A 27673-nucleotide genomic window follows, 5' to 3' on the forward strand; every position below is an offset into this window, starting at 1 on the left:
GAGCCGAGGGGCGGGAGCACCGGGGGGACAAGAGAGGGCGCGGAGGGGACCGGGAAGAGCGGGGGGGGCACTCGGGGGGGGACCGGGAGTGCAGCGGGGACCGGGGGGTGCGGGAGCTGAACCGGGGGGCCGCAGCTATGGGGACAGCCCCGGTCCCAGCGGTGGGCACGGGGGTGGAGGAGCCTGGACCGGGCACACCGGGACTCCCCGGGTTTGTCCCCCCACTCTTGCCCGAACTCCCCCCGTTCCCCCGAACCGCTCGGTTCCCCCGGTGCCCCCGTTCCCTCACACGGCTCCCTGGCGCTTCCTCCTCGCCCGGTCCCCGCGATGTCCCCCCGCTCGTCCCCGGTGTCCCCTCCCGCTCCCCTCCCGTCCCCGCCGCTCTCGCTGGCCCCGCCTCCGTTGCCAGGGCGGAGCGTGGCGTTGCTAGGGGGCGTGTCTTCGCGGCGTGCCGCTCTCGCGAGATTTCGCCGTCCTCTCGCGGGATCTGCCGTCCGTTGCTCGGAGACGCTGGCGCCGCCGGCCGCCGCCATGGTGAGAGCGGAACCGGGCCGGGAGCGGAACCGGGCCGGGAGCGGGGCCGGGAGCACCACCGGGGCCGGGGGCAGAACCGCGGCGCCTGCTGAAGGGTGTCCTGCAGCCGGGGTGTGCGGGCAGGGGAGCGCGGTGGAGCCTGGCGCCCCGATGTCTGCGGGCCCCGTGCTGTCCCGGTCCGCTCCCGGGGAGGGTACGGAGCCCCCCGGCGCCGCGCCCGGCACTGCGGGGATGCTGCTCAGGCGTCATTTCGGGTACTGGTGCCCAGGGGTTCACCACGGAGCCGTGGCAGCGCGTGGGTCCCTTCCCGGCCGCTGCCGGGCCCCGGCCCCGTGTGGCCGCTGTCCCCCGCCGCTGCCGGGAGAGCGGGGATGCTCCGGGGCCGACACGGGGATCCCGGGGCCGGCACGGTTCCCTCCTCAGCCATTCACCTGCTGCGCTCGGCTTTCTGTCCTCAGGCACCCAAAAAGAAAGCGGGGAAGGGGGGCAAGGGCCCGGCGGTGGTGGATGCCTTGGCCCCGGAGGACATGAGCAGGGAGCAGGTGAGCGGGGCGCCTCGGGGGGACGAGGGCAGCGACGGGAACGAGCAGCTCTGGGGACCGCCTGGCGCAGCTCCGGGGACAGCAGGTGCAGAGGGTGCCGGGGGTTGGTGTCGCTGGCGCCTGCCTGGGGCTGGGCAGGGCTGGGCAGGGCGGCTCCTGCTGCCCCGGGAAGGAGCAGCCTCCTCATCCCACCCGCTGCTTTCCACCCCTGGGTGCTGGGCGCTGCTGGGGCCACCCCTGCAATCTTGGGGCCCCTCAGGACGAGAAAGAGGGGCTGGAGCATGCCCAGAGAAGGGAATGGAGCTGGGGAAGCGTCCGGAGCACAAAGAGGGGCTGGGGGAGCTGGGAAGGGGCTCAGCCTGGAGCAAAGGGGGCTCAGGGGGACCTTGTGGCTCTGCACAACTCCTGCCAGGAGCTGGGGGATCAGCTCTGCTCCAGGGAACAGGGACAGGAGGAGAGGGAACGGCCTCAGGCTGGGCCAGGGCAGGCTGAGTTGGGTATTGGGAAAATTTCTTCCTGGAAATGGTTGTCCAGCCCTGGCCCAGGCTGCCTAGGGCAGAGGTGTAGTCCCCATCCCTGGAGGGATTTAAGAGTCATGTGGATGTGGCACTTGGGGACGTGGGTTAGGGGTGGCATTGGCAGTGCTGGAAGAACAGTTAAACTTGATGTTAGAGGCTTTTCCAACCCGAACAATTCCATGAACCAGATCTATCTAAGCACCTGAGTGTTGTGACAATTAGAAGAATTGTAAAAGAAAGGCCTCATAAAACCAGGCCTGCTCTGTTAAACTGATAGTTAGCTGCCACTTCTAAGTGCAGCTAGTGCTTTGCAAGTTCCCTTGCAAAAACAAACTTGGAATGAATACTTTGCTGACATAACTACCTATTCTTGGGTGAAAAATAAGTGTACCTGCATAAGCATTAGATCTGTTCCCTGAGAACCCACAAAAGAAAAATGTAAACAACCTGCACCTCAGCACGTAGACACAAACCACCTTCTGACCAATAAACAGAGTGGTGAGAAAACTGCCAGCCACCAGACGCTGCCCACGGGGTCTGTGAAAACTGTACAGGATGAGTTATGTGAATGAGGACTGGGCTTTTCCTGCGTGAAGGAGATGGAGTCTTGCTTTGTGTTCTATTGTGATACCTGGGAGTGCTGTCACTGGTGTTGCTGGACACTGGTGTGGCTGGACACTGGTATCACTGGTGTTGCTGTTGCTGGTATTGCTGTTACTGGTGTTACTGGACACTGGCGTTACTGGTGTTACTGGACACTGGTGTTACTGGACACTGGTGTTACTGGACACTGGCGTTACTGGTGTTGCTGTTACTGGTGTTACTGGACACTGGTGTTACTGGACACTGGTGTTACTGGACACTGGTGTTGCTGTCACTGGTGTCACTGGTGTTGCTGGACACTGGGTGTCACTGGCGTTACTGGACACTGGCGTTACTGGACACTGCTGTCGCTGGTGTTGCTGGACACTGGTGTTGCTGGACACTGGTGTTGCTGGACACTGGTGTCACTGGTGTTACTGGACACTGGTGTTGCTGGACACTGGTATCACTGGTGTTGCTGTCACTGGTGTTACTGGCCACTGCCAGCCAGAGCCCCATCCCGGGCAGGTGAGGTTTTGTGACTCCTTTTCCAGAAGCTGCTGGGTTACTCAGGGCCCCCCACAGCCCCACACCGGTGACAGCCAGCCCATCCTGCCGGGTCTGGGACGTGGGCTCTCCAAAGGCACCCGCCCAAGCCCCCTTATCTGTGTGCTCTCTCGGCCTCGCAGCTGCTGGAGCACGTGGCGCGTCTGCGGGAGGAGCTGGACCGCGAGCGGCAGGAGCGGAACTCCTTCCAGCTGGAGTGTAACAGGATCCAGGGCTACTGGGACATCACCCGGCGGGAGCTGGAGGAGAGGAAGGTGGAGCTGCGCACCCGCGACCGGGAGATGGAGGAGGCGCAGGAGCGGCACCAGCTGGAGATCAAGGTGGGGCTCAGGGCTCCGGGTGAGCACCGCAGGAGGAGCAGCGGGGCAGGATGCCATCCGGGAATGTCTCACCAGCATCCCGGTTCCAGGTGTCTCCTGCTGGGCCCCTCACCCCTCTCTGGCCTGTGCTTAGGTGTACAAGCAGAAGGTGAAGCACCTGCTGCACGAGCAGCAGGAGAACCTGACGGAGCTGAAGGCAGAGGGAGTCCTGTCCCTGAGGCGGGCCCAGAAGGATCACTGGGAGCAGGAGCAGGAGATGTGGAAGGAGAAGCGCTCCTTGAACATAAGGCTGAAGGAGCAGGAGTTGGCCAATGAGGCAGCCATTACAAACCTCTGCCTGGTATGTCCCTGGCTGGGCTGGAGCCACCCGTGAGGTGCCTCCTCCCCAGCGTGGGAGCAGCAGTGGGATCTTGCCTCCCTGACTCTCTGTGGGGTGGGGTGGGATGGGATTTCTGGTGCAGGAATGAGAAGGGATTCCTGGGTGACCCCTCTCCCACAGTGAGGAGCTGTGAGAGCAGCTGGAGAAACTACAAGCCAGTGTTTGCATCAACACGGGATCAGAATCCTTTCCCAAAGAGCAGGAGGCAATCCCTGGGGATGGGCTGGCTTGGGATTTGGTTGTTCTTCCAACACGGAGTTTCTTCCTCACAGAAACACGAGGAGGAGATGGCCCGGCTGCGCAGTGACTTCGAGCTGCAGACCAAAGGTGAGGGCATGAGGCAGATCCCACAGGAGCATGACAGGGAGAGCTGCTTCTGGTTCCCAAGCAGCACCTTGAGCACATGGGGGCAGGGTCTCCCCAGTTCTGGCTGTTTTTCCCTTCCCTGTTCTGGCCATTTTTTCCTTCCATTTCTGGTCAGCTTCCCACCTCAGTTCTAGCTGATCTCCCCCACCCGAGGTTCTGGCCAGTTTTGCCCATAGGTTCCAGCTGGTTTTCCTCCCCAGATCAGTCTAGTTTGTCCCCCAGTTCTGGCTGGTTTTCCCTCCCAATTCCAGCTGGTCCCTACCCACACAGTTTTGGCGAGTATTCCCTCAGTTATGGCTGGTTTTTCTGCCTTCCCCATTCTGGTCACTTTTCCTGCCCAGTTTCAGCCAGTTTTTCCCCAGCTCTGACAATTTCCCCCCCAGAGATGGAGGCCAAGTACACCAGGAAGATGCAGGCACTGCGGGAGGAGCTGGACCTGCGGAGGAAGACCGAGATCCATGAGCTGGAGGAGAGGAAGAACACCCAGATCAGCGAGCTGATGGGGAACCACGAGGGGGCTTTTGGTGCCATCAAGAACTACTACAATGATATCACTGCCAAAAACCTGACACTCATCAACCTCCTGAAGGTACTGCCCATCCCTGTGCCACCAGGGACTGCTCCTGCTGGGGTGTCAGCTGGATCTGGCAGCTCCCGGGTGGCAGTGTGGGTGCTGCTGGTGGCACACCAGTGGGGAGGGTGTCCTGAGGGTGTGGGGGACTCTGAGGGGCTGGGCAGCTCCCAGGAGCCAGCACTTGTGTTCCCAAGAACAGGAGCAGGTGGAAGAGCTGAAGAAGAAGGAGGCTGTCCTGGAAAAGGAGAAGGCAGATGTGCTGCGTGAGAACAAGGGGCTGGCAGAGCCGCTGCAGGAGGCCCAGGAGCTGGTGGCTGAGCTGCAGAAGAAGTTGGTTCACTATCACAGGGACAAGGAGGCCCTGATGGTGAGCGGCCAGCCCTGTCCTTTCACGGGCTCGTTCCTGGAGGGAAAACACTGACCTCTGCCACTTGGTGTGCTGCGATTGCTGGGCAAAGCGAGTGCTGTTCTGCTCACTGTGTATTTGTGGGATCTCAGACGGGGATCCAAAGGGAGACCAGCCCCACTGCAGGGGGGTTGGTGTGGGTGCTGCCTGGCTTTCTCTCTGCTGCTCACTCTCCTCCCTTCCCAGAACACATCTCCAGCACTTCCCAGATAATCCCGTGCTCTTTAATCCTCCCTTCCCGCTCACAGAACTCCAAAGCCCATCTGAAAATCGCCCAGAAGGAGCTGAAGGACCTTCAGTGGGAACACGAGGTGCTGGAGCAGCGGTTCAGTCAGGTGAGACCTGCAGGCAGGGCTGGGCATCCCATTCCCTGTCCAAACCTTCTCCAAACCCTCTGCAGAGGACAGGGCGTGGGGCTTAGCAGAGGCTGTGCTTAGCCCAGGGCTTTGCAAAGCTAATCCAGAGTCGGGTGATAACCGCTGCTCCCAGCAGAGCTGCTCCCAGCCCCAGCCTCTCCCACGGTCAGCAGACAGGCCTGGCCTTGTCCTTTGCTAGGCAGTCATGCACGCTCCAGCGGGGCCCCGGGGCTGCGTGGGGCAGAGCTGGGCATTGCCACGGGCCCCTCCTTCTGCCCGTGTTCCAGGATCGCTCCCTGCTGTTCTGGGGTGCTCGGGAAGAGCCCTGCAGAGCGAGTGCTCCCCCCACTAACCCAGATAAATCGTATGAGGCAGGAGAGAGCTCATTTGCAATTCGTAGAAATCCCCAGGAATATGAACATTGATCCGAGGCCTCATTAACAATCCATCATTAAGACAGCGCCAGATTCAGAGCGTTCAGAAATAGGCTTTGGAGGAGAGACTGTGTCCTAATTAGGACACTTATTAACTAGCTGTGAGCCAGGGACTGCTGCCAGCTGTGGGGATGAGAGGAGAGACCCCCGTGTGCCGGGGGCCCTCGCTGGGGTCTGAATTAGTGCTGCAGGGAGCCCCTTGGGGCATTCCACGCCTGGAGGGGGGAGGAGGAGGAGGGAGAAGCGCAGGTGCTGCACCATGGAGGGAGGGAGAGAGGGAGGGAAGAAGGGAGGGGGGGAAGCTGTGCCGCAGCACCTGCCTTCCCTCTGGGCTGCAGGTGCCCTGGGGACGGCCGGGCTGAGCTGCTGGACCAGTTTTCTGCCATGTTTGTGCTCCACACCGTTGTGCAGACCCCAGCCAGCCTTGTGCAGGCCCCCAAGCCCCCCAGGGTCCTGAGCGTGCTGTGACACTGCGCTGCCTCCCGGAGCAGGTCCAGGAAGAGCGAGACGACCTCTACCAGAACTTCACCAGAGCCATTAACGAGGTGCAGCAAAAAACGGGGTTCAAGAACCTGCTCCTGGAGCGGAAGTTGCACGGACTCCTCACCCTCCTGGAGCAGAAGGAGGTGGAGCTCAGCGAGGTCCTTGCAGCCTCCAACCTGGACCCCAGCGCTCTCTCCTTGGTCTCGCACAAGCTGGAGGTACTGGGGCCCGGCTGGATTTGGGGGGCAGAGCCCACTGTGGGGTGCCTGCTGCCCCTGGGAAGCACCAGTCCCCATCCTGCATGGCTGTAGGTGGCACGTCACTTGTCACTCACTCCCAGCACTCCCAGGGCCACGTGTGGTGCCGCGGAGCACCGGGCTCTGCCTCGAGAGCGGAGCGTGTGGGTGTTGGAGTTTGGCACTGATCTGTCCCTCAGGTGGGGCCTGTTTTGAGGAGCATGGCCGCAGGCTCCGTGGCACTGCCAGCACCCTGTGCCGCCGCACAGCCAGCTGACTGCCAGCGGGTGCAGTGGCACCCAGGGGCTCTGTGCAGGGGGGGCTGCACCTGGTGAGCCTCGCCCGGCCGTGGGGACGGCACAGACAGGATCCTGGGGCTCTGCGGTGTCTGCCGTGCTAAAAATACCTCTGCAGAGAGCCTGGAGACCCACATTCCTGCAGCCTGCTGCAGCTGGAGCCAGGGAGCAGCGCTTGCTGCAGGCTGGGCACAGACACAGGGAACGAGGGCTCCACCACCTGGTGCCCTCCTGCTTGTCCCCACCCAGGTCCCTGCTGCAGGGGGAGTCAGGGAAGCTCTGGGATGCTCTGGCATGCATACCAGGCCTATGGGACAGGCCGCGGATGTGTCACCTCCCAGCATGTGGAAGGAAAACACATTCCTGGGATGGCATCACTGGCGTCGGGCTCTCCTGCAGCTGCTGGGGTCCCTGAATTCCTCCTCTCAGCTGCCTCGGGGAGCCTGGCTCCCTGTAATTCCCACGGTGCCGCGGCAGCAGGGTGGTGCTGCTGGAGCAGGTGCTGCCAGCACTCCCCACGCGGCGGGGCAGACCGGGATGGCTGTGGCGTTCATCCGGGAGCTGCCTGTCCCTGCCCGGGGCTGGCTGTCCCTGGCAGTGCCACTCAGAGGGGGCAGGGTGGTGGCCACCTGCCAGGCCGTGCTGCCGGCTGCTCCTCGTGCGCTCTGCCACGCCACGGCCGCCCGCGGCACGGCCGGCGCGTCCCCAGGGCTGGGCAGAGCAGCCTCATCCCAATCTCCCCTTGCAGGACGTGCTCAGTTCCAAGAATGCCACCATCCAGGACCTGCAGATCCAGCTGGCCAGAGTCTGCAAGGTAAGGGCGGGGAGGAATCCTGCAGAGGTTTAAGAGCCATGTGGATGTGGCACTTGGGGACGTGGCTTAGTGCTGGCCTTGGCGCTGCTGGGGGGACAGTTGGACTCGGTGATCTTAGAGGCATTTCCAACCTGAACGATTCTGTGATTCCATGGCTTTGGCTGGGGGTTGGAAATGGGACTGGGCGTGCAGGGAGCTCTCCTCTGCTGACAGAGGGGCTGACAGGGACCCTTTCCTCACAGGCACACAATGACATGCTGCAGACCTTCGAGGCAAAGCTGACAGCCTTTGGCATCCCCCTGGACAACCTGGGTTTCCAGCCACTGTCCTTCCCCATCCCAGGGCAGGAACTGGGGCAGGGCCCTGCTGGACTCGTTTCAGTGCCCACCTGATGCTGGCAGCACTGAGGGTCCCACTGGCACACTGGTAGTGGGGCTGTGCCCTTTTCCTGCTCCATGTCTTTAAACAGACCCCAGTGAGCATCTTCAGGAACCTTTCCTCCCAAGGGGGACCACAGCTGGAGGGCTCCAGGCATCCCACCCACCCCACCAGGCTGCCCCTGGGGCTACTTCTGTTCCCACAAAAGTGGAAGGCGATTTTTTTGAGACAAACGGTGCTGTTTGGAGTTTTTAATGGTGTCAGTGGCATCATTCCTGTGTCCCTAGGGGACGGCTGTGCCCATCTAACTGCCCCGGTACGTTGTGTAGGAGTAGGGGCTGATCAGCAGCGGGACATGGAGCTTCTGTGCTGGGTCGGTGATGATGAAGACAATCTGGGGGAGAGTGAGGAGACAGCAGTGGAATCCCCCTCCCATAGTGAGGCCCGGGGGAGTGCAGCCCCTTGAGCCCAGCCCCAGCCCTCAGACAGGCTGTGTCACCTGTCCCAGTGTCCCCACCTCCATACCTCCACGAAGGGGTAGAAGCTGGCGTGCCCCAGTCCCTGCCAGTACTCAGCTGTCTCAAAGTGCAGCTTGTAGGTGCCAGCCTTGGCCTGTTCTGGTGCCAGGAGGGGCTGGCAGCGCCCGTCCACATCTGTGTGCCTGAAACCAGACCGAGGCAGTCCCGCTGTACCCCAAAACACAGCCCTGCCCCACCGCCAGAACCTGCCCTGGCCATGCCCCCAAGCACCAGCCCTGCCACCAGCAAACGAACCCCAGGTGAAGGCTGGGCAGCCAGTTGTGCCAGGAGCCTTTGGCCAAGCTCACAGAGCCCTGGCAGCAGCGTCCCTGCCCCGCTCTGGTGCCACCAGCTCTCCTACCTCTGTGCCAGCTCCTTCCACTGCAGCCCCGGCTCCTGCAGCCGGGCCAGGCGCACGACAAGGCCGGCTGCCGGCAGCCCCGTGGCCGTGTTCAGCACGTGGGTGGTCAGCGTGCCCTTTCCCACCTCTGGCATCCCGTCAGCCTGTGGCAGAGGGGGGAGCAGGGCTGGGACCTGTCCTGGCAGCACCATCTGCCTTCTTGCGCTGCAGCCAAGCCTCCGCGCTTCACTCTTCCCCAGAGCTGGGTTATGGAAACCCACGTCCTTCCCATGCTGTGGAGCTCAGCCCCAGGCACCGCAGCCCCGCTGTGTGGGTGCCAGCTGTTCCCACCGGGATGCAGGGCTCTGTGCTCACCTGCCTTTCCTGGAGGGCCTCAGCACAGCACAGCAGCCAGCCTGGACCCGACTAGGAAGCAGCCCTGTCCCAGCAGCCCCATCCCTGCCCACGGAGTCACGTGCGGGCGGACATTGACCCTGCCCAGCTCTCTGGAGCTGTCTGGCGTCAAGGTCAGCACTGCTGAGGGCAGCCAGGCCCCTTCTTCTCCTGGAGCTCCCAGGCTGGGGTGGGAGCACGATTCGGGGCTGCGTCCCAGCAGCCGGCAGGACCAGGCAGCCTCCCTGGAGCCGGACCAGCTCCCCCTGCCAGCCCGACACCAGCACCGGCTGACGTGGGGGTGCCACAGCGGCACCCTGGCGAGCTTACCTGGCTGTCCTCTGTCCCACTCCTCGGCCAGGGACCCGTGGCCAGTGACCCCACGCAAAACGCCATCCCCGGCCTCCCTTCCTGGCGCCACGGCCTCTCCCCGTGGAGCTGGTGTGGCTGGATGCCGCTATCCTGGCACGGGGCTCCCGCAGAACCGGGTGCTCCTCCCCGGCTGGGCTGAGCCGGCACGGGCGGCTTCCCAGGAGCCCCGCTGGCACCCACACTCCGGCAGCGCCGTGGCCCTGAGGCTAGTGGCCCAGAGCCCGGTGGGAAGCTGGGCACCGGGCCGGGAGGAGCCACAGCACAGCAGCCGTCCCAGCCTCGCCTCCCACCGGGGAAAGCACCTGGAGCGCATCGCTGCTGCCGCAGCCGGGCACGTGGGGCTGTCAGGAGCCAGCCCCGGCTTCGGCACAGCCTCGCCCTGCCCTTCTGCAGCGCCGGGCCACGGGGGCTCAGCGTCTCACCTGCACGCTGATGCGGGCCGTGGCCGTGGCTCGCAGCCCGTATCCCCCCAAGTCAGCAGCCTGGATCTCCAGCGTGTATTCAGGGACCACCTGTGGCAAGAGGCCGTGTCACCCACAAGTGGGGGGTGAGCTGGGTGGGGGCTGAGTGCGGGGCTCACCTCTGCCACAAGCCCCGGCACGGCCACGGAGACCAGCCCAGAGGTGCTGTTGATGGTGAACATCCCAGGCCGGGGCTTCTCCGGCACCTGGCTCAGGATGGAATAGCTCACAACGCCATTGCTGGAGTTCTCGGCGTCGTCTGCGTCGGTGGCCAGCACCCGCAGCACCGGTGTGCCTGGAGCAGGGGTTATTGCTGGCCTGTCACACATCCCTCCCCCAGTGCTGCCTGCCAGCTGGTGGCAGGGGTCCCACCTGGCTCAGCTCCCTCCAGCACAGAACCCTGGAAAACTGCCTGGGTGAAGACGGGCGGGTTGTCGTTCTGGTCAGTGACGGTGATGATGATCTCCATGGGATCTTCCACGGGCTGCCCGTTGGCCGACACGGCGTGGGAGTAGAGCTGCAAGGGCACAGTCAGTGTGTGCGCAGTGCCTGGGACCGTCCCTGTCCCGCCACAGATGCCCCCTCACTCACCACGTATTTGTCCTTCTCCTCCCGGTCCAGGGGTTTTGTCACCTCCAGCCACCCCGTCTCCCGCTCGATGATGAAGACGCCCACGGGGATGGTATCCGCTCCCTGCCCCGTGATGCTGTAGAAAACTTTGGTCTCCTTGTCCTTGTTGGATTTGATCTGGCAGAGAGGCAGGAATGAGCAGATGGAGACATGTCCCAGCCCTCTGGGGACACCCTTGGACCCTGCCTGGTCCCTGTGGGGACACCTACCTGTGCCAGCTGCTTGGGGAAGGGCCCCCGGTCGTTCTCGGGGCAGATGATGGGGGGGATGACCCAGTCCCTCTTGTGCCTCTGGAGGCCGTGCCCGTGCTCCGGGAAGATCAGCGTGTCCTGTGGGATGGAGAGCGGGGCTGCAGGGCCACGCAGGGACACGGCTCTGCCCAGAACCTCCCGGGCGATGGCCGTGCAGCACCCCCGGCCCCACCGCGAGGGTCCCACCAGCAGGAGGAGGAGGAGGGTGAAGCTGCAGGGTGCCATGGCTGCGCTGCACTGGCTGTTCCCCCCAGGTGCCTGCTGGGAACCTTCCCTGTTGCGTCAGTGACCTTGGCCAGGAAAGCTGAACCGGTTCCAGAGCTGCCAGCCCCGGGGGGGTCTGGGGGCGCAGTGTGGGGGGACCCAGCACACGAGATGCTGCTCCAGGCTGGGGGGAGTGCAGGAGCCCCCCGGGGCTGTCCCTCGGTGGCCATGGGAACCCCCATGCAGTGGGGCTGGGGGGCACACAGACCCCCTCCCCCCCCGAGTTCCAGTGCACCCATGGGTGGCAAAGGGGGAGGAGGCACCCGGGCGTGGCACGGAGGAATGGGGAGGGGGGCTGTTCCTGCTGGGGCGGTGGCGGGAGGTGCCATGGGAACGCCGGGAGGGATGGATGGCGGGACCAGAAGGTGCCTGGAGATGCCGGGATGCCCGGGCGTGTCCACCGGGCTGCGCCGAGGGGCCGGGGGGCACCGGGGGGCGGCACTGAGAGACCGAGGGTGCCCGGCGGGGAGCGGGCAGTGCCCGAGCATTGCCGGGTCCTACCGGGGAGCGCCGGGGGTCCAAGGCGATGCCGATGGGTGCAGAGCCGGGAGGTGCCCGGCGGGGAACTGGGGGTGGCCAGGGAGCTATCGCGGATTGCCAGGGCGTTCCAAGAGGCTTCCAGGCGGTGCCCCAGGGGTCCCGGGAGATATTGCAGATTGCCAGGAGGATTTCAGAGGGGTGCCGGGTGTGCCCGGAGGGTATTGAAGGTTCCAGTACCGGCCGGTGCCCGAGGGGTACCGGGCTGTGCCTGGATCTTGGGTGGGTGCCTGGGAGGTAACACGGGGTGCTGGGGATTGCCGTGGGGTTCCAGGGGAATACCGGGGGGGCCCGGGTGGTATCGGGGTGTTGTATCGGGGGCTGCCGGAGGTTTCCAGAGGAGCGCCGCGGTGTAACGGGGATTGCCGGGGGTGTTGTAGGGGTTAACCCCCGGTAGGAGGGTCCCGGGGGTAATGGAGGGGTCCGGGGCACTGCCGGGGGATGCCTGGGGCGTGCTGGGGCCGCTCTCCGGGGCGGGGCGGTACCTGCGCGGCCGCCGCCTCACCTGGGGCGTTGCGGGGCGGGACGGGGCGGGACCGGCGGGCGGCGACCGGAGCGGCGGCGGCGGCGGCGGCAGCAACGGACGGGCCATGCGGGGGCCGCGCTCCGGGCTCTGCCCGCTCTCCATCTTCATCCTCCTCCTCCTCTCCCCGCTCCTGCCGGCGGCCGCCCTCTCCCCGGCCCCGCCGTGCGCCCTCCCGGGGCTGCGCCGCGGGCCGCTCCCCGCGCCAGGTAACTCGCACCGTCGGGGCGCGGCGGCACCGGGACCCCCGGAACACCTCGGGGACGGGCTGGGGCCGCGACCGGGACCGGCATCGGGGCTCCGAGCACTGGGGGGGGCGACAGGGCCTCCCTCACTGCCGGGATCAGGATCGCTTTGCCTCCGGTGGTGGGGCCGCTGCTTTTCGGGAGGAGCTCGCAGCGCCCGGCCGTGGGGGGCTGGCGGGGGTCCCGGGGTGAGGGGCTGCGCCATGGGGCTGGCTGCGCTCCTGTGGCCTAGGGCTGTGCTTCCCCCGGGCTCTGGGGCTCGGCCATGGGGCTGGCTGTGCCCTGAGGGGCTGGCGGTGCCCGTCTGCTCTCGCTGGGCTGCTGGCGGCTGATGCCAGCGCCTTTGGCCCGGCCGTGGGGCGCCCCTGCGAGCAGGGCTGGGTCCCCGCAGGGTGGGCGGGGGGGCGCCGGGTTGGCAATGGGGCCGAGCGCCCCAGGACCACCCTTCTGCGGCCGTGGGGTGCGGGCTCTGGCCGGTCCGAGGCTGGGCAGGGTCTTGCTGCTGCCAGCTCTTGGCCCGCTGCCGGCGCTTGGCCCGGGCCCGGTGCCCTCCCCGCTCGGCGGCTCCCGGGAGATTGGGGCTGCCCGGGAACGCGGCCGGAGCCAGCGCTCGTCTAATGGCCGCGGGAGCACTAAAAGCTCTCCTCGGCGGTAAGTGCCAGGGAGGGGCCTCGACCTCTGTCTGCTGTGGACACCACATCCCGTTTCACATCCCTTTTCCATCAGCTAAGCCCGCCAGGAGTGGAGGTGGGCGCTGCCAGGCCCCTGTTGTGGGCACGGGCGGGGGTCTGGCCGTGCCGCTGCGACCCCCTCCGTGGGCAGCACACGGCCCCGGCAGCGACCGGGCGGCTCCGCCTCGCACCCAGCGGGCACGGTGCCCTGTGGGCCCTCCGCGGAGCGACCCCCGAGGACGTGGTGGGGTGGTGGGGTACCCCCTGCGCCGCCTGGCCCTTCGGAGGGAACAGCAACCCGCGCCACAGATGGGGAGCGGGGCTGGGGGCTCACCATGACGGGGGCTGGGGGCTTCCCCGGGCTCCTCGTGTCCCGTTTGCCGGGTGACTGATGCCTCTCCAGCCCCATTAAAGTCCCTTATCGCGGCTATCGCGACTGGGAGGGGCCCCGCTGCTGCCCTCGGGGCACGGTTGCTGCTCCCCACGCGGCCCAACCGCCGACCTCGGGCTCGGTCCCTCCGGTGTGGAGCAGCCGTGGGGCACAGCTCCGGCGTGGAGCAGCCGTGGGGCACAGCTCTCCCTGCCCCACTGCATGCCTTCCGCAGCCCCCCCAGCCCCGCCCGGGGCCGCTCGGCCGCCCGGAGCTGGCTCAGCTCCGCTAATCCCCTAATCCTTCCCCCGGGGGGTGCGGAGCCGGGGCTGTGTCCAGCACGAGGGATGCAGCGTGGGAGGCGGGGGAGGGCGATTCAGTGCCCAATGATCTGGCCACGGGGGGGTTGGGAGCCCCGAGGGGGTGACACACCGGGAGGGGGCTGGGGCAGGGCTCTGCCCGCCCAGGAATTTCCCATCATCTGTGAAACAAAGCCGAAACTTCCACCGAAACTTTCACTGCGCTCCCGGTGTTCCCTGCCCCGCTGCTGGCGTCCTCTCCCTCGCTGCTACCGTCCCCTGCCTCGCTCCGCCTCGGGACTCTGGGGGATTGCAGGCTCCTGGAGCTGGTGGCTGCGGCTCGGGGGGGTCGGGGGAGAGGTCCCCCCCATCCCCCTGACCCCTCACCCTCGCAGGGAGCTCCGGAGGCTGCGCGGGGCCGTACAGGACAGAGGAGCCCGATGTCGGGGTGCGGGAGGACGGGGGCCCCGTGCGGCTACCGGGGGTGGGCAGGGCGCTCGCCGTACCCCCCCGAGATGCTGGTTCTCCCCGGGATGCCGCTGGCCAGCCAGACCCCGCCCCAACTCCCGCAGAGAGCAGGCGCTCCCCCCAGGTAATGCTGCACCGCATATCCCCCACCCCCTGCTCCCCCGCCGGCTGTGCCCTCACTCACCCGCACCCCGCAGGAGCTGCCCTGGGCTCACGCTGCTCTCAGGAGGCAGAAGAGGGACTGGGTGATCCCCCCCATCAAGGTTCCTGAGAATGAGAGGGGCCCCTTCCCCAAAAAGCTGGTTCAGGTATGATACTGGTCAGGGCTTTGGGCAGGGAGGTGGGTGCTGGGGTGGGGGATGCTGACCCCATCCCCTCGGTCTGTGTCTCCTCCCAGATCAAGTCCAACCGGGACAGGGACACCAAGATCTTCTACAGCATCACAGGGCAGGGGGCAGATGCCCCGCCCGAGGGCATCTTCACCATTGAGAAGGAGTCGGGCTGGATGAAGGTGACGCAGCCGCTGGACCGCGAGCACATCGACAAGTACCACGTAGGTCCCTGCCTGGGGACACCGGGGGGATGTTGGGGTGCTCTGCCAGGCTCCCCACTCACACCCCACCCCGCAGCTCTTCTCCCACGCCGTGTCTGAGAACGGGAAGCCAGTGGAGGAGCCGATGGAGATCATCGTGACGGTGACAGACCAGAATGACAACAAGCCCCAGTTCACGCAGGAGGTGTTCAGGGGCTCTGTGCCTGAGGGAGCTCTGCCAGGTAGGACCCCGTGCCCTGGGGAAGCTCTGCATCCCACCAGCCATGTTCCTGGGGCACAGCCCCGGCACTGTGCCCCCCAGCATCCCACTCACCTGCACATCCACGTCCCCAGGCACCTCCATCATGCAGGTGACAGCCACGGATGCGGACGACGCGGTGGAGACCTACAATGGCGTCATCGCCTACTCCATCCTCAGCCAGGAGCCACGGGAGCCCCATCCCCAAATGTTCACCGTCAACCGGGCCACTGGCACCCTCAGCGTGATTGCCAGCGGCCTCGACCGGGAGGTGGGCTCTGCAGCACCGTGGGGCAGGGCTCCCAGCCCCAAGCAGGGGCTGACACGGTGTCTGTCCGTCTGTCTGTCCACCACAGCGTGTGCGGGAGTACACACTGACCGTGCAGGCAGCCGACCTGGATGGTGAGGGGCTGACCACCACAGCGCTGGCCGTCATCGAGATCGCTGATGTCAATGACAACGCCCCCGAGTTTGACCCCAAAATGGTAATGTGGGCCCCCCTGCTGGGTGTGACTGTCCCTGGTGCCCATCAGCCGGGCTGTGGTGCTGATGGTGCCCCTGACCCGCAGTACGAGGCGGCCGTGCCGGAGAACGTGGCCGGGCGGGAGGTGGCCCGGCTGGCTGTCACCGACCTGGACGAGCCCGGCACGCCGGCGTGGCGAGCCGTCTACTCCATCCTGCGCGGCAACGACGGGGGTGCCTTTGCCATCAGCACCGACCCTGCCACCAACGAGGGCATCCTCCGCACCGCCAAGGTCTGTGTCACCCCGTGTCACCCCATTGCTGCCCAGGTGGAGTCCTGCCCATCCCACTCTCACTGCCTGTGTCTCCCCCTCTCCCAGGGTCTGGACTATGAGGCCAAGCAGCAGTTTGTGCTCCACGTGGCAGTGGCCAACGAGGCCCCCTTCGTCGTGAAGCTGCCGATGGCCACTGCCACGGTGACAGTCACTGTGGAGGATGTCAATGAGGCCCCGGTGTTCGTGCCGCCGGTGCAGCTGGCCACGGTGTCAGAGGATGTGCCCCCGGGGCAGACCCTCACAGCCTGCACGGCCCAGGACCCTGACAAGGCACAGGGCCAGAGGATCAAGTGAGCGGGGACAGGGTTGGAGTGGAGGTTTGGGGGGTCTCCGCTGCCCCTCGCCGCAGCACCGGCTCCCCTGTGCCCCCAGGTACCTGGTGGGGCACGACCCGGCGGGCTGGCTGGCCGTGCACCCCGAGAACGGCCTGGTGACCGCGCGGGACCACCTGGACCGCGAGTCCCCCTTCGTCAAGAACAGCACCTACATGGCCGTGCTGCTGGCCGTGGACGATGGTGAGGGACATGAAAGGGCCCTTGTTCCCCCTCCCGCGTGAGGGGCGCGTGCCTCCATCACCAGGAAACACATCCCTGCTCCAGCATGGAGCAGTGCGGGGGCTGCCTGGCCCTACCCCTGCCAGGGGCACCCCAGCCCCATGAGGATCCTGGGTTCGGGACCGCCCCCTCCAGCATCACTCCTCGCGGTTCCCAGCCTTGCCCAGAGAGTCTCTGTCCCTGGGAAACTCTTGGCTTTGAGGCTCTCCTTGTCCCCACGCCTGCTCGGTCACCCATGTCCCCATGAGAGTCCTGGGTTTGGGGTCCCCCCTCCAGAATTGTTCCCACCAGGCTCACCGCCGGCCACGGGCACGGGCACGCTACTCCTCACCCTGCTCGATGTGAACGACAACGGCCCCGAGGCCGAGCCACGGGACATCACCGTCTGCCAGCGCAGCCCCCAGCCCCAGCTCCTCACCGTCACCGACCGGGACCTGCCCCCCAACACCGGCCCCTTCCGCGCCGAGCTCACCCACGGCTCGGGGGACAGCTGGGTTGTGGAGGTGGGGGACACAGGTATTGCAGGGGGGCTGAGCACAATGCGGGGGCTCCTCGGCAGAGGCTGCTGTGCCACGGCTGCATTCCTGGTGCATCGTCCGTGAGCCCCAATCTCACGTAGGTGACACAGTGACGCTGCGGCTGGTGGCACCGCTGGAGCCGGACACCTACAGCGTGTACCTGCGGCTGCTGGACCAGCCGGGCAGAGCCCAAGTGACCATCGTCACCGCCCGGGTCTGCGCCTGCGAGGGGCAGGCACAGGGCTGTCCCCAGAGGTCCCAGCCTGTCACCGCCCTGCCCTTTGTCCTCGCCGCCCTGGGCGCGCTACTGGCCCTGCTGCGTGAGTGGGGATCCTGGGGCTGTGGGGACAGCCCAGCTCTGGGCGCAGTGGGGGACACGTGTCCCTGCTGATGGCACTCTTCCCCCCAGTCATCCTGCTGCTGCTGCTGCTCTTCGTGAGGAGGAGGAAGGTGACGAAGGAGCCGCTGCTGCTGCCTGAAGATGACACAAGGGACAACATCTTCTACTATGGAGAGGAGGGTGGCGGCGAGGAGGACCAGGTGGGTGTGGGGGTCGGGGGTCTGGTGACAGCGTGGGCTGTCTGACTGCCCCTCTCCATGTGTGTGTGTCCCCAGAACTATGACCTGCGGCAGCTGCACCGGGGGCTGGACGCCCGGCCCGAGGTGATCCGAAACGACGTGGCCCCCACCCTCCTGCCAGCCCCCCAGTACCGGCCCCGCCCCGCCGACCCCGATGACATCGGCACCTTCATCGAGGAGGTGAGTCCTGACCTGGAGAGCGCCGGGGGTGACAGCGCAGGGGACACGGGTGCTGAGCCCTCTGTTCCCCCAGAACCTGAAGGCGGCCGACACGGACCCCACGGCCCCCCCCTACGACTCGCTGCTGGTGTTCGACTACGAGGGCAGCGGCTCGGAGGCCACCTCGCTCAGCTCCCTCAACTCCTCGGCCTCCGACGGCGACCAGGACTACGACTACCTCAACGACTGGGGCGGCCGCTTCCGCAAGCTGGCCGAGCTCTATGGCGGCGGCGAGGAGGACGATTAGGGACCCCCGGCCCGCTGCTGTCCCCGCCTTATTGCTGCTTTTGTGCCTTGGGGGTTCCCCCTGCCGTGCCCCCCACCCCAGCGCAGCCCCCTCACCTCCTCGCCTGCGTTTTTGTGGTTATTATCTATTTTTTAAGGTATGGAATGATGGCGTGTGATGCTGCGGACAAGGGGATGGGAGCTGGGTCAGTTTTAATAAAGGATTTGGTTTTTTTAGATATTCCAGGCTCTGTGTCACTTTGTGCCCTGGAGATCGGTGCTGTCCCCAGCACTGCAGTGACCCCTCCCCAGCCCTGGCCCCCCTTGCCCACTGCAGTGTGGAACCTATGGCACTGTGTCACCCATGCAGGGGCAGTGCCCATGCCCCCCAAGGGGTGCTGATGGGCATGGGCAGGGCACTGACCGCCAGTCTGTCCATGGGAGTGACACTGGTGGCATTGGCCATTCCTGGTGCTAAATCCCTCCTGGCCTGGGCAGCCAGATCCCTGCTGCCACCCCAACCCCCTGAGATGACTGTGGGTGCTAGCATGGGTGGGCAGAGCAGCCTCTGGCCCTGGCAGGACCCCAGGCTCTGGGGGTCTCCTGCTGGCTCCAGGATCAGCTCCTGACACATGGGATGGGGACAGCTGATGGAACTGGGGTCCCCTTCCCTAGAGTCACCCCCAGCTGTGCTGTGCTTTGGGACAGAGGGGTGTAGGGGAAGCCAGGGACTGCAGCATCCTGCGGAGCCCTTCCTGCCCGAGGGGTCCCTGGCTACGATGTTTGTCCCCTGCTGCAGAGCTGGCATCTGGGGCTGTGTTTTGGGGCACCCCGGGGTACGCCTGGCTCCTGTCACCCACCAACACCCCCTGCTCCCCCCGCCCTGGACGGGAGAGGCATGGAAAGCACGAGGGCTGTGCTCCTGGGGCTGGGAATATCAGAGGCACGGGGAGCTGGGGGTACCAGGGACGGGCAGAGCACCAGGGCTCTTGAGGGTACCGCGGGCTGGTGGGGTACTGGGGGTACCGGGGACCGTGGGAGAAGTACCGCACCGGTACCGTGGGGAGTTCCGGCATACCGGGCGTCGGAGGTACCGGGAATACCGGGATTCCGGGTGCGGGCGGGGCGGGACCGCCTCCCGTCGGGGCGGGACGGGGCGGTTCTCGACGGGGTGGACACCTGCGAGGAAGGATCGGGAGGGGACCGGACGCACCTGCGACTCTGCGGCGGCAGCGCCCGATCCCTCCGGCACCAACCGGCACCGGCACCGGCTCCGGCCATGGGGCGGCGGGCGGGTTGCTCGGTCCCGCTGTGCCTCCTCTTGCTCCTGCTCCAGGTGAGCCACGGAATGGGGCGGCAGGACCCCGCCTGGGACCCCGCCGAGACCCTGCCCGGGGCAGCGGCACCTCGCTCGGGACCCTGCCCGGTGCTAACGTCTCTCTCCGGGCAGAGCGGGCAGCGGCTGTGCCAGCGGGCAGCGTCGTGCCAGCCCGGCTTCGCCGCCGAGACCTTCGCCCTGACGGTGCCGCGGGACAGCGTGGCGGCGGGACGGGCCCTGGGACGGGGTAAGGACACGGGGACAGCCGGCTACGGAGGCCAGGGTGGCTGTGAGGGTGGGGACTGGACTATGGGTGCAGGGGGGTGTGCGGGACTGGGGTGGGCACTGGGGGACATAAACCCGCGGCTCAGTGCCCGAGTGGCGCTGGGGTGGCCACGGGCATGGGGCCGTGGGGACAGTGCTGCGGCAGCGGGGATGGCGCTACGGTGGTGGGGACAGGCTTGCTGCGGCGGCAGGTGGCACGGGGGACGGAGCCTGGCGGTGGGGCCACGCTGAGGGCACTGCTGGTCCCAGTTTAAGCAGCAGCCGGGGTCCTGGCACGGCGGGACGGGCGCGGGGGCAGCGGCAGCCGCTCCCCGGGGTGCGCCGGCGCGGGCGGAGCTGACTCAGGCACCGCAGACCTGTTGGGGCCGGCAGGCTGGGGTGTGGGGCACGCAGGCGCCTGCCCTGCCCCGTGCCTCACCTGGCACCCTGGGTTCACCAGGGTGAGCCCCCTTTGGACCCACTGTATACACCCCCAGGGCAGCTCTTGGCATGGGGACGGGCACCAGGATGGGCGCCTGGGCTTTTGGGGACGTTGGTGTTCCACTATGTTGGCACTAAAGCCCCGCTCTGGTGGGGCAAGGGGGCACTGGGGACTCGTGTGCTGGGGACCTGCTGCCACTCTGGGCTCCCAAAAGGGACTCGGTGGGCTCTGGGGCTGTGTGCAGTGGCTGTCACCATCTGCACCAGTTCACGGCTGAGAGCGGTGCTGGCACCGCAGTGTGTGCCAGGGTGGCTGGGTGGGCACAGGGCCGAGGGGTACTGAGCACCCAGCGCTGCACCCAGGCTCCCAAACATCCTCGGCTCTGTAACGGCTTCACCTGGGGGAGCCAGGGATTGGACCCTGCCCCATGGCCCAGGAATTGTGTTTGTTTGCCCTGTGGTTGATCATTAACGCGCACAAACCGACGTCCATCAGGGCTGGGCCTGATACCAGGGTGACGAGCAGCCCTGACTTCCCCGCAGCACCGAGACCTGCTGGAAATCCTCTGTCCCACACCAGCACTTTCAGTTTGGGTTCCGGGCACAGTCAGGGCGTGGGAGGAAGGAAGGGCCATCTGCCCTTGAGGCCTGTGTGGCACCCAGTGATTCACAGCTGTGCCACGGCAATGCCAGCCGTGGGGTGGCCGAGCCTGGTGGATGCCAGGCCGTGCTGGGCCGCAGAGCACCCCAAAGCTTGTGGCGAGGCTGACAAGCCGGCCTGTAATTAGCTTGATGAGTTGAGCGCGATGTTTTCCCTCCGACAGGCCCGGACAGGCCCCGCGCGGCGCCGGGGCGGCGAACAACAACACCTGCGTGGGGGCTGCGGCCTCGCCAGGGCTCTGCTCCGAGGGTCGGGGGGCTCTGGGGTGCTGGGCATGCGGGGGGGCTGGGACAGTGCCCGTCAGTCCTGGGTGGAGAAGCCTCGAGAGTCTGAAGTCACAGCGAAACTGGGGTGACGTCAGTGCGATGTGTCACCGCAGCACCTTCACCCCGGGGTGAGCCCCCTGCCCTGGCACAGCTTCGCCACACGGGGTGGTGGCACTGCAGGGATGGGGACACCCTGCTCTGCCTGTGCCCAGCCCCACTGAGCCCTCACAGGACATGAGGTGGCTTTGGGGGGGCTGCCCTGGTCCCCTGTGTGGGGTCTCAGCCCCACACCCTGTTTGGCAGCCTGGGTGTACCAGTCTGGTTATCCCAGTGTCCTGTAGGTGGTGGTGGGGGACTGAAATGGGGGGAACCCCCTGTAGGACTCCCTGAGCTCTCCTTTTCTCCCACCCCCATCATTCCCAGGAGAGGGCCCCCCCTCCACCCCCCCGGCTCCCAGCCTCGGGGAGAGGAGGGCTGGGGCCAGCCCTCCTTCAGCCGAGCTGGAAAAACAGGTTGTGCACAGCCAGGTGGGAAGGGGGGGAGTTGGAGAGGGGGAGAGCGGGAAGGGGGGAGCGGGTTCTGAGCAGCCTCCTCGAACCCAGTGCGGGCCGAGCGCTCATTGCACCCAGCGTGGGGCTGGGGGGCGCCGTGCCGCCCCTCGCTGCACCCGCCGGGCCCCGGGCCAGGGCCGAGCACTGCGGCTGTGCCCGCGGCTGCTTCTCCTTCCCCGCCTGCCCCGGCACGTTCCTGCCCAGCCGGCCCCACCGGCTCCGCCGGGCCTGGCCGGGGGTCCCGCCGCGGGGCTGGCACCGCGCCCGCGGGCCCTCCTGCGCCGGGTCGGGGGCGCCGTGCTGGGCAGGGGGGCAGCGATTGCTGCCCCCTCCATCCCACAGCCACCCCGGATTCCTGGGCTGCTCGCGGGCTGACGTAACCCCCGGGCCCCGCTCCGTTCCGTTCGCGCTGCCTCCCGCCCGGCCCGGCATGGCCCCTTGCCGAGGCGCGGGTCACGCCGGGGCGGTGGCGGCAGCGCTGGCTGCGGAGCCTGAGTGCCGCTGGCTCCAAGAACTCTCTCCCAGACAAAGAGTGTTTGTTCGGCAGCGCGGCCCCGCTCATGTGATGCCCGCTGCCTCGTGGCGGCCCAGCTCTGCTGCGCCCAGCTAGTGACATCGGGCCTGCCGGCTGTCCCTGGGGCTGGGGGTCCCGGAGGTGCCTGGGCAGGTTGAAGGGCCTGGCTGCCAGGGCACTGGGTGCCAGTGCAGGTGGATGACTGCTGCCCCTGTTTTTGTTGGAAAAGCTGCTGGAGCAGCGTGGGCGCAGTGGCGGTGACATGCCATGCTGGGGGACATGCTGTGCCCCAGCCATACATGGTGCTGGGGACTGGTGCCACTTGCCTCATTGTCACTGTCCGGCAGGGATCCTGTGGCACGGTAGGTCCTGCCATGTCCCATCCTGGACCAAAGCCAGGGCAGGGATGCACCGCGTGTTGTGCCCAGGATGGAATCGTGGCAGAGCATGTGTCACTGTGTGTGGAGCACCCCCACCACTGCTGTGACCCCACACCCCAGGCTGCTGGGGCGAGGCTGTGCTGTGTGTCCCCAGAAGCCTCTGCCACTCAGTCCCCTGTCCCCAGTGAGCTTTGTGGACTGTGGCGAGTCGCACCGTGCCGCCTTCCTCCCGGATGACACGCGCTTCAAGGTGAGCAGGGATGGCATTGTCTCTGCCACCCGGCCCCTGCAGCTCCAGCAGCGGGAGATCACCTTCGCTGTGCACACCTGGGACGCTGTGGGCAAGAAGCATTCAGCCAAGGTGACCCTGCGCCACCGGCGGCACCAGCACCGACCCCACGAGCGGATGCAGCAGGTGAAGCACAGACCCACTCCCTGGGGCCACGGCAGCCCCTGTCCCTGGTGCAGAGGGCTCAGCAAGGTGCTGGCCCTGAGCAGAGCCACTGTCCCAACAGGGCACGGTACCGGACATGCTGATCTTCCCGGAGCACGGGCACGGCCTCCGGCGGCAGAAGAGGGACTGGGTCATCCCCCCCATCAACTGCCCTGAGAATGAGCGGGGGCCCTTCCCCAAGCAGCTGGTGCAGGTAGGTGTCCCTACAGGGACCAGGCAGGGTCCAGAGGGATCCCTGGGGGACTGGGGCATGCCTCACCCTCCTCTTCCTGCCTCTCTGCCAGATCAAATCCAACAAGGACAAGGAGACCAAGGTTTTCTACAGCATCACGGGGCAGGGAGCGGATACCATCCCCGTGGGCGTCTTCATCATCGAGCGGCAGACGGGGTGGCTGGAGGTGACAAAACCCCTGGACCGGGAGGAGAAGGACAAATACGTGGTGAGTGAGGGGGCATCTGTGGCGGGACAGGGACGGTCCCGGGCACTGCGCACACACTGACTGTGCCCTTGCAGCTCTACTCCCACGCCGTGTCGGCCAACGGGCAGCCCGTGGAAGATCCCATGGAGATCATCATCACCGTCACTGACCAGAACGACAACCGGCCCGTCTTCACCCAGCAAGTCTTTGTTGGCTACATTGAGGAGAACGCAAAGCCGGGTACGTGGGGGTCTCTGAGCCGGGATCACGCAGAGCCCTGAGCGTGAGCAGTGCCAGGGTGTCCGGTGGATTCTGTCCCACCATTAAAATCTCCCTGGCTTGTCCCCGTGTCCAGGCACATCTGTGATGACCGTGAACGCCACGGATGCCGACGATGCGATCAATGTGAACAATGGCATCATTGGCTACTCCATCCTCAGCGAGGAGCCCAAGGGTCCACAGCGGATGTTCACCATCAATGCTGAGAAGGGCATCATCAGTGTCATTGGCACAGGACTGGACCGGGAGGTGGGCGCCTTGCCACAGCCCAAGGGAACCTGCGGCTACTCCACAGTGGGATCTGCCACGGGGAGAAAGGGATACTGCAGCCCTGGGGTCCAGCTGGTTTTGGGACATGCCATCTCTGGGTCACTGTCCCTGGCTGTAGGGGTGCCTACAGCCTTAAGCCCACCAGGAGTTATGCTGGGGACCCTCCACGAGCCCCCAGCCTTGCTGAGCCCTGGAGTGGGTACAGTGCCAGCCCCTTGGGCAGGCAGCTGTCTGTGTGCCAGCAGGAAACAGCGAGGCTGGAGAAGGGTGGAGGAGCAGGCAGGTGATGCCTGGAGGAGGGGAACATCCCACTCCCCACCCCAGCCCTAATTGGGACGATTTTGCTCTGCAGACCACTCCCAACTACACGCTGATCATCCAGGCTGCAGACCAGGAAGGCACTGGCCTGACCAACACTGCCACCGCCATCATCAAAGTCACTGATGCCAACGACAACCCTCCCGTCTTCGACCCCAGCACGGTACCACCCAGCCCCAGCCGCTGCCCTCCCCAGGCATCCTGGCACAAGCTCCCACCTGGGGTGCTTGGGGCCACACAGGTGACTGTCCCTGTCCCATCTTGTAGTATGAGGAGTCAGTGGACGAGAACGAGGTGGGGGTGCTGGTGGCCCGGCTGCATGTGACAGACCAGGACCTGCCAGGCTCCCCGGCCTGGCGCGCCGTCTACCACATCCAGAGCGGGGACCCGCAGGGCAACTTCGAGATCACCACTGACCCCAAAACGAACGATGGGCTCCTGAAAACTGCCAAGGTGGGTCCTGCTGCTGCATGGCTGCCTCAGCACCAGCTGACTCCCTGCTGGCACTACCCGGCTTCTCTCCCACCCCCAGGGCCTGGATTATGAGACCCAGAACCGCTACAAGCTGGTGGTGTCAGTGGAGAACGAGGTCCCCTTCACCGTGGCCCTGAATCCTGCCACAGCCAATATCCTGGTGGTGGTCAGGGACGTGAATGAAGCCCCCATCTTCAAACCCCCAGTCAAGCAGGTGGAGGTGATGGAGGATGTGCCGGTGGGATACCAGGTCACCTCCTACACAGCCCAGGACCCCGACAAGGACCAGAGACAGAGAATCACGTGAGTGGAGGGTGGTGGTGGCGGGGGCTTTGCTGGGATGATGAGGGGCTGCGCTGCACCGTGTGCCCCTTCTTCTCCCCCTGCTGACCCCCGGCTGCCCCCAGGTATCGCATGGGCAGTGACCCCGCGGGGTGGCTGGCCATTGACCCTGAGAACGGCATCGTCACAGCAGCCCAGTCACTGGACCGGGAGTCGGCACATGCCATCAACAGCACCTACAAGGCCATCATCCTGGCCGTGGACAACGGTGAGGCTGGCCAGCTGCTGCCCCCGTGCCCATCTCCGTGTCCCCCCATGGGGGGCAGGCCCCTCCCTGGGCGCCTCGCTGACTCTTAGTCCCACAGGGTCACCAAACTATGCCACCGGCACGGGGACGCTGCTCCTCCTGCTTCAGGATGTGAATGACAACGGGCCCGTGCCAGAGCCCCGGAGCTTCGACATCTGCAACCGGCAGCCCGAGGAGCAGACGCTGAAGATCATCGACAAGGACCTGCCCCCCAACACCCACCCCTTCAAGGCAGAGCTGATGCACGGCTCTGGCAGCAACTGGACTGCCAGCGTGGCGCAGCCAGGTGGGTGCCACCTGCCCTGGAGCTGGGCCCTGCACTGAGCACTAGGCTGGGGACCTGCCACGGGGCAAAGTCCTGTGCCAGTGCCAAGGGTGCTCCCAGACCAGAACTGGGAACGGGGCTGGAGCACCAGGAGTGGCTGAGGGAGCAGGGGAGGCTCAGGAGGAACCTTCTCACTCTCCACAGCTTACTGGCAGGAGGGTGCAGCCAGGTGAGGGTCAGGATCTGCTCCTAAGATACAGAACAAGGGGAAACAACCAGGGGAGATTTAGGTTGGATGTTGGGGAAAATTCATTAATGGAAAAGGTGCTCAGGCATTACCCAGGCTGCCCAGGGTAGTGGTGGAGTTCCCATCCCTAGAGGGATTTGAGAGCTGTGTACATGTGGCACTTGGGGAAATGGGTCAGTGGGGGCCCTGGCAGTGCTGGGGGATGGCTGGACTCAATACGGAGATCTTTTCCAACGCAAATGATTCTGTGGTTCACCAAGACGAGGTGAAGCTGAGCATGAAGAAGGAGCTGGAGCCGGGCGAGTACAGCATCTTCCTGAAGCTGATGGACGCGCAGGGCAAGGATCAGATCACGGCGGTGCGAGCCCAGGTGTGCAGCTGCGAGGGGGCAGCCAAGAACTGCGAGCGGCGAGCCTACATCTCCGGCGGCATGGGTGTGCCCGCCATCCTGGGCATCCTGGGGGGCATCCTGGCGCTGCTCAGTGAGTACCCAGGGACGAGGATGGGAAGGACGGAGCGCGGGTCGCCCTCTCCCTGCTGCCCTGACACCCCCTCCCTGTGCCTGCAGTCCTCCTGCTGCTGCTGCTGCTCTTCGCGAGGAGGAGGAAGGTGGTGAAGGAACCACTGCTCCCACCCGAGGATGACATGAGGGACAATGTGTACCACTACGACGAGGAGGGCGGTGGCGAGGAGGACCAGGTGCGATGGCTGTGCTTGCTGCACCCTGCCCACCGAGTGGTGGCGGCGGCGCCCATGGGTGTCCCTCGAGCCTTGACTCCTCCTGTCCCCCCAGGACTACGACCTGAGCCAGCTGCACCGGGGGCTGGACGCCCGGCCCGAGGTGATCCGAAACGACGTGGCCCCCCCGCTCATGGCGGCCCCCCAGTACCGGCCCCGCCCCGCCAACCCCGACGAGATCGGCAACTTCATTGACGAGGTGAGTCCTGGCCTGGAGAGCCCGGGGCTTGTGCGAGTCGCTGCTATCAGGGCGATCCCGAGACTGTGTTAGAAACTCTATTTCCCAACCCAGCTGTCCAACAAGGAGTTGGAGGTCTTTGGCTGTTGTTCTCGAGGTTGTTTATTAATTGTTATCTAAAACATTTTCTGTCTGGCCTGCTGTGATCTGTTCAGCAGCTCAGCCAGGGGCACGCTGCCCACCCAGGAGGCTGGTGTTGTCTTTTATACTATAAGCTATATATTTGATATTTACTATTATGTTCCAATACCTATCACCTGTGTTAGACAGTGACTTTCTACTCTAGACCAATCTGAAAGTGCCAACATCCCCCAAATCGTGGAGGCTAGGAAGAAGAAGGAAGAAGGGCAGGGCACGCCCTGATTCCTCCATCTTGGAGCCTCAGGCCCCCCTGTACAAAATCCCAAACCCCCATGTACAAAATCTTAAAATTTTTCCCTTCACCCTGTGATCACTACTACTGTGCTATCTAAACCTGTGTGACATTTAATTCTTCATACAAAGTTGGTAACTGGTTCCGTGGGTCAAACTCAAAGCCACAGGGGTCTTTGGCTGCACGCCAGGGTCCCCAACCCCCCTGGCCAGGGCCTGGATCATCCAGGAACGTCAGAAAGACGTCCTGGGTTCCGACAGGGGGTGGGTGACACGTCCCCTGCCACACCAGCGCAGGGGACACGGGTGCTGAGCCCTCTGTTCCCCCAGAACCTGAAGGCGGCCGACACGGACCCCACGGCCCCCCCCTACGACTCGCTGCTGGTGTTCGACTACGAGGGCAGCGGCTCGGAGGCCACCTCGCTCAGCTCCCTCAACTCCTCAGCCTCCGACGGCGACCAGGACTACGACTACCTCAACGACTGGGGCGGCCGCTTCCGCAAGCTGGCCGAGCTCTATGGCGGCGGCGAGGAGGACGATTAGGCACCCCCGGCCCGCTGCTGCCACCTCATTTCACCCCTCTGGACTCGTGTCGGTCTCTGTCCGGGGTGGCCAAACCTCCTCCAGCACCCCCTGAACCCTGTGCCCGTGTCTCCCTCACTGAGAAAAGCTCAGGCTTGCTGGGGAAGGGGGGTTTTGGGGTGGTCTGGGTGTCTCCTGGCTCCCTTGGCTCCAGGGCATGGAACAGTTTAGTCCATTCCCTATCCTGGAACTGAGGTGCTCCCAGCTGTGGGGGCCAGGATCG

General features: G+C 65.6%; 4 protein-coding genes across 5 annotated transcripts; 3 read left to right on the forward strand and 1 right to left on the reverse strand.

The window, feature by feature from the left end:
* Nucleotides 1–45: 45 nt before the first annotated feature.
* On the forward strand, nt 46–8018 carry GAS8 (growth arrest specific 8). The gene is made up of 11 exons (XM_038148057.1): nt 46–534; nt 993–1076; nt 2866–3063; nt 3197–3403; nt 3715–3769; nt 4192–4397; nt 4582–4749; nt 5037–5123; nt 6070–6279; nt 7342–7407; nt 7650–8018. Exons 1-11 carry the CDS (start codon nt 328–330, stop codon nt 7797–7799), a joined length of 1638 nt encoding a protein of 545 aa, XP_038003985.1. The 5' UTR covers nt 46–327; the 3' UTR covers nt 7800–8018.
* LOC119705512 (5-hydroxyisourate hydrolase-like) lies at nt 8004–9735 on the reverse strand. The gene is made up of 4 exons (XM_038148062.1): nt 9367–9735; nt 8665–8807; nt 8311–8446; nt 8004–8179 (listed from the first exon to the last, which is right to left on the reverse strand). Exons 1-4 carry the CDS (start codon nt 9430–9432, stop codon nt 8090–8092), a joined length of 435 nt encoding a protein of 144 aa, XP_038003990.1. The 5' UTR covers nt 9433–9735; the 3' UTR covers nt 8004–8089.
* Nucleotides 9736–11874: 2139 nt separating this feature from the next.
* On the forward strand, nt 11875–18051 carry CDH3 (cadherin 3). 2 transcript variants are annotated; one of them, XM_038148051.1, is made up of 15 exons: nt 11880–12283; nt 14055–14251; nt 14325–14435; nt 14525–14680; nt 14757–14901; nt 15014–15189; nt 15275–15403; nt 15488–15673; nt 15761–16005; nt 16088–16230; nt 16561–16785; nt 16889–17107; nt 17197–17327; nt 17403–17546; nt 17620–18051. In XM_038148051.1, the coding sequence occupies exons 1-15, from the start codon at nt 11965–11967 to the stop codon at nt 17830–17832; spliced, it is 2739 nt and encodes a 912-aa protein (XP_038003979.1). In that variant the 5' UTR covers nt 11880–11964; the 3' UTR covers nt 17833–18051. The 2 variants fall into 2 exon arrangements, with proteins under 2 accessions (XP_038003978.1, XP_038003979.1); XM_038148050.1 differs by having other exon boundaries at nt 11875–12283; nt 15488–16005.
* Nucleotides 18052–18979: 928 nt separating this feature from the next.
* LOC119705508 (cadherin-1-like) lies at nt 18980–27522 on the forward strand. The gene is made up of 16 exons (XM_038148052.1): nt 18980–19146; nt 19261–19375; nt 22391–22620; nt 22721–22852; nt 22944–23099; nt 23174–23318; nt 23434–23606; nt 23980–24108; nt 24213–24398; nt 24478–24722; nt 24827–24969; nt 25067–25294; nt 25781–26002; nt 26089–26219; nt 26314–26457; nt 27199–27522. The coding sequence occupies exons 1-16, from the start codon at nt 19090–19092 to the stop codon at nt 27409–27411; spliced, it is 2649 nt and encodes an 882-aa protein (XP_038003980.1). The 5' UTR covers nt 18980–19089; the 3' UTR covers nt 27412–27522.
* The last annotated feature ends 151 nt before the right edge of the window (nt 27523–27673 follow it).

Source organism: Motacilla alba, chromosome 11 (genome assembly GCF_015832195.1).
Source record: "Motacilla alba alba isolate MOTALB_02 chromosome 11, Motacilla_alba_V1.0_pri, whole genome shotgun sequence".
Lineage (NCBI taxonomy): Eukaryota > Metazoa > Chordata > Aves > Passeriformes > Motacillidae > Motacilla > Motacilla alba.

Coding starts and splice junctions, on each gene's coding strand:
- GAS8 (XM_038148057.1), top strand. CDS start 328: ATGTCCCCCCGCTCGTCCCCGGTGTCCCCTCCCGCTCCCCTCCCGTCC. Junction 3,064..3,196: donor GGCACCAGCTGGAGATCAAG/GTGGGGCTCAGG, acceptor GCCTGTGCTTAG/GTGTACAAGCAGAAGGTGAA. Junction 7,408..7,649: donor AGCTGGCCAGAGTCTGCAAG/GTAAGGGCGGGG, acceptor CTTTCCTCACAG/GCACACAATGACATGCTGCA.
- LOC119705512 (XM_038148062.1), bottom strand. CDS start 9,432: ATGGCGTTTTGCGTGGGGTCACTGGCCACGGGTCCCTGGCCGAGGAGT. Junction 8,447..8,664: donor TGGAAGGAGCTGGCACAGAG/GTAGGAGAGCTG, acceptor GTCTGGTTTCAG/GCACACAGATGTGGACGGGC. Junction 8,180..8,310: donor GCTTCTACCCCTTCGTGGAG/GTATGGAGGTGG, acceptor ACTCTCCCCCAG/ATTGTCTTCATCATCACCGA.
- CDH3 (XM_038148050.1), top strand. CDS start 11,965: ATGGAGGGGTCCGGGGCACTGCCGGGGGATGCCTGGGGCGTGCTGGGG. Junction 14,436..14,524: donor TCCCCAAAAAGCTGGTTCAG/GTATGATACTGG, acceptor GTCTCCTCCCAG/ATCAAGTCCAACCGGGACAG. Junction 15,190..15,274: donor CCAGCGGCCTCGACCGGGAG/GTGGGCTCTGCA, acceptor TGTCCACCACAG/CGTGTGCGGGAGTACACACT.
- LOC119705508 (XM_038148052.1), top strand. CDS start 19,090: ATGGGGCGGCGGGCGGGTTGCTCGGTCCCGCTGTGCCTCCTCTTGCTC. Junction 24,399..24,477: donor GGCTCCTGAAAACTGCCAAG/GTGGGTCCTGCT, acceptor TCCCACCCCCAG/GGCCTGGATTATGAGACCCA. Junction 26,458..27,198: donor TCGGCAACTTCATTGACGAG/GTGAGTCCTGGC, acceptor CTGTTCCCCCAG/AACCTGAAGGCGGCCGACAC.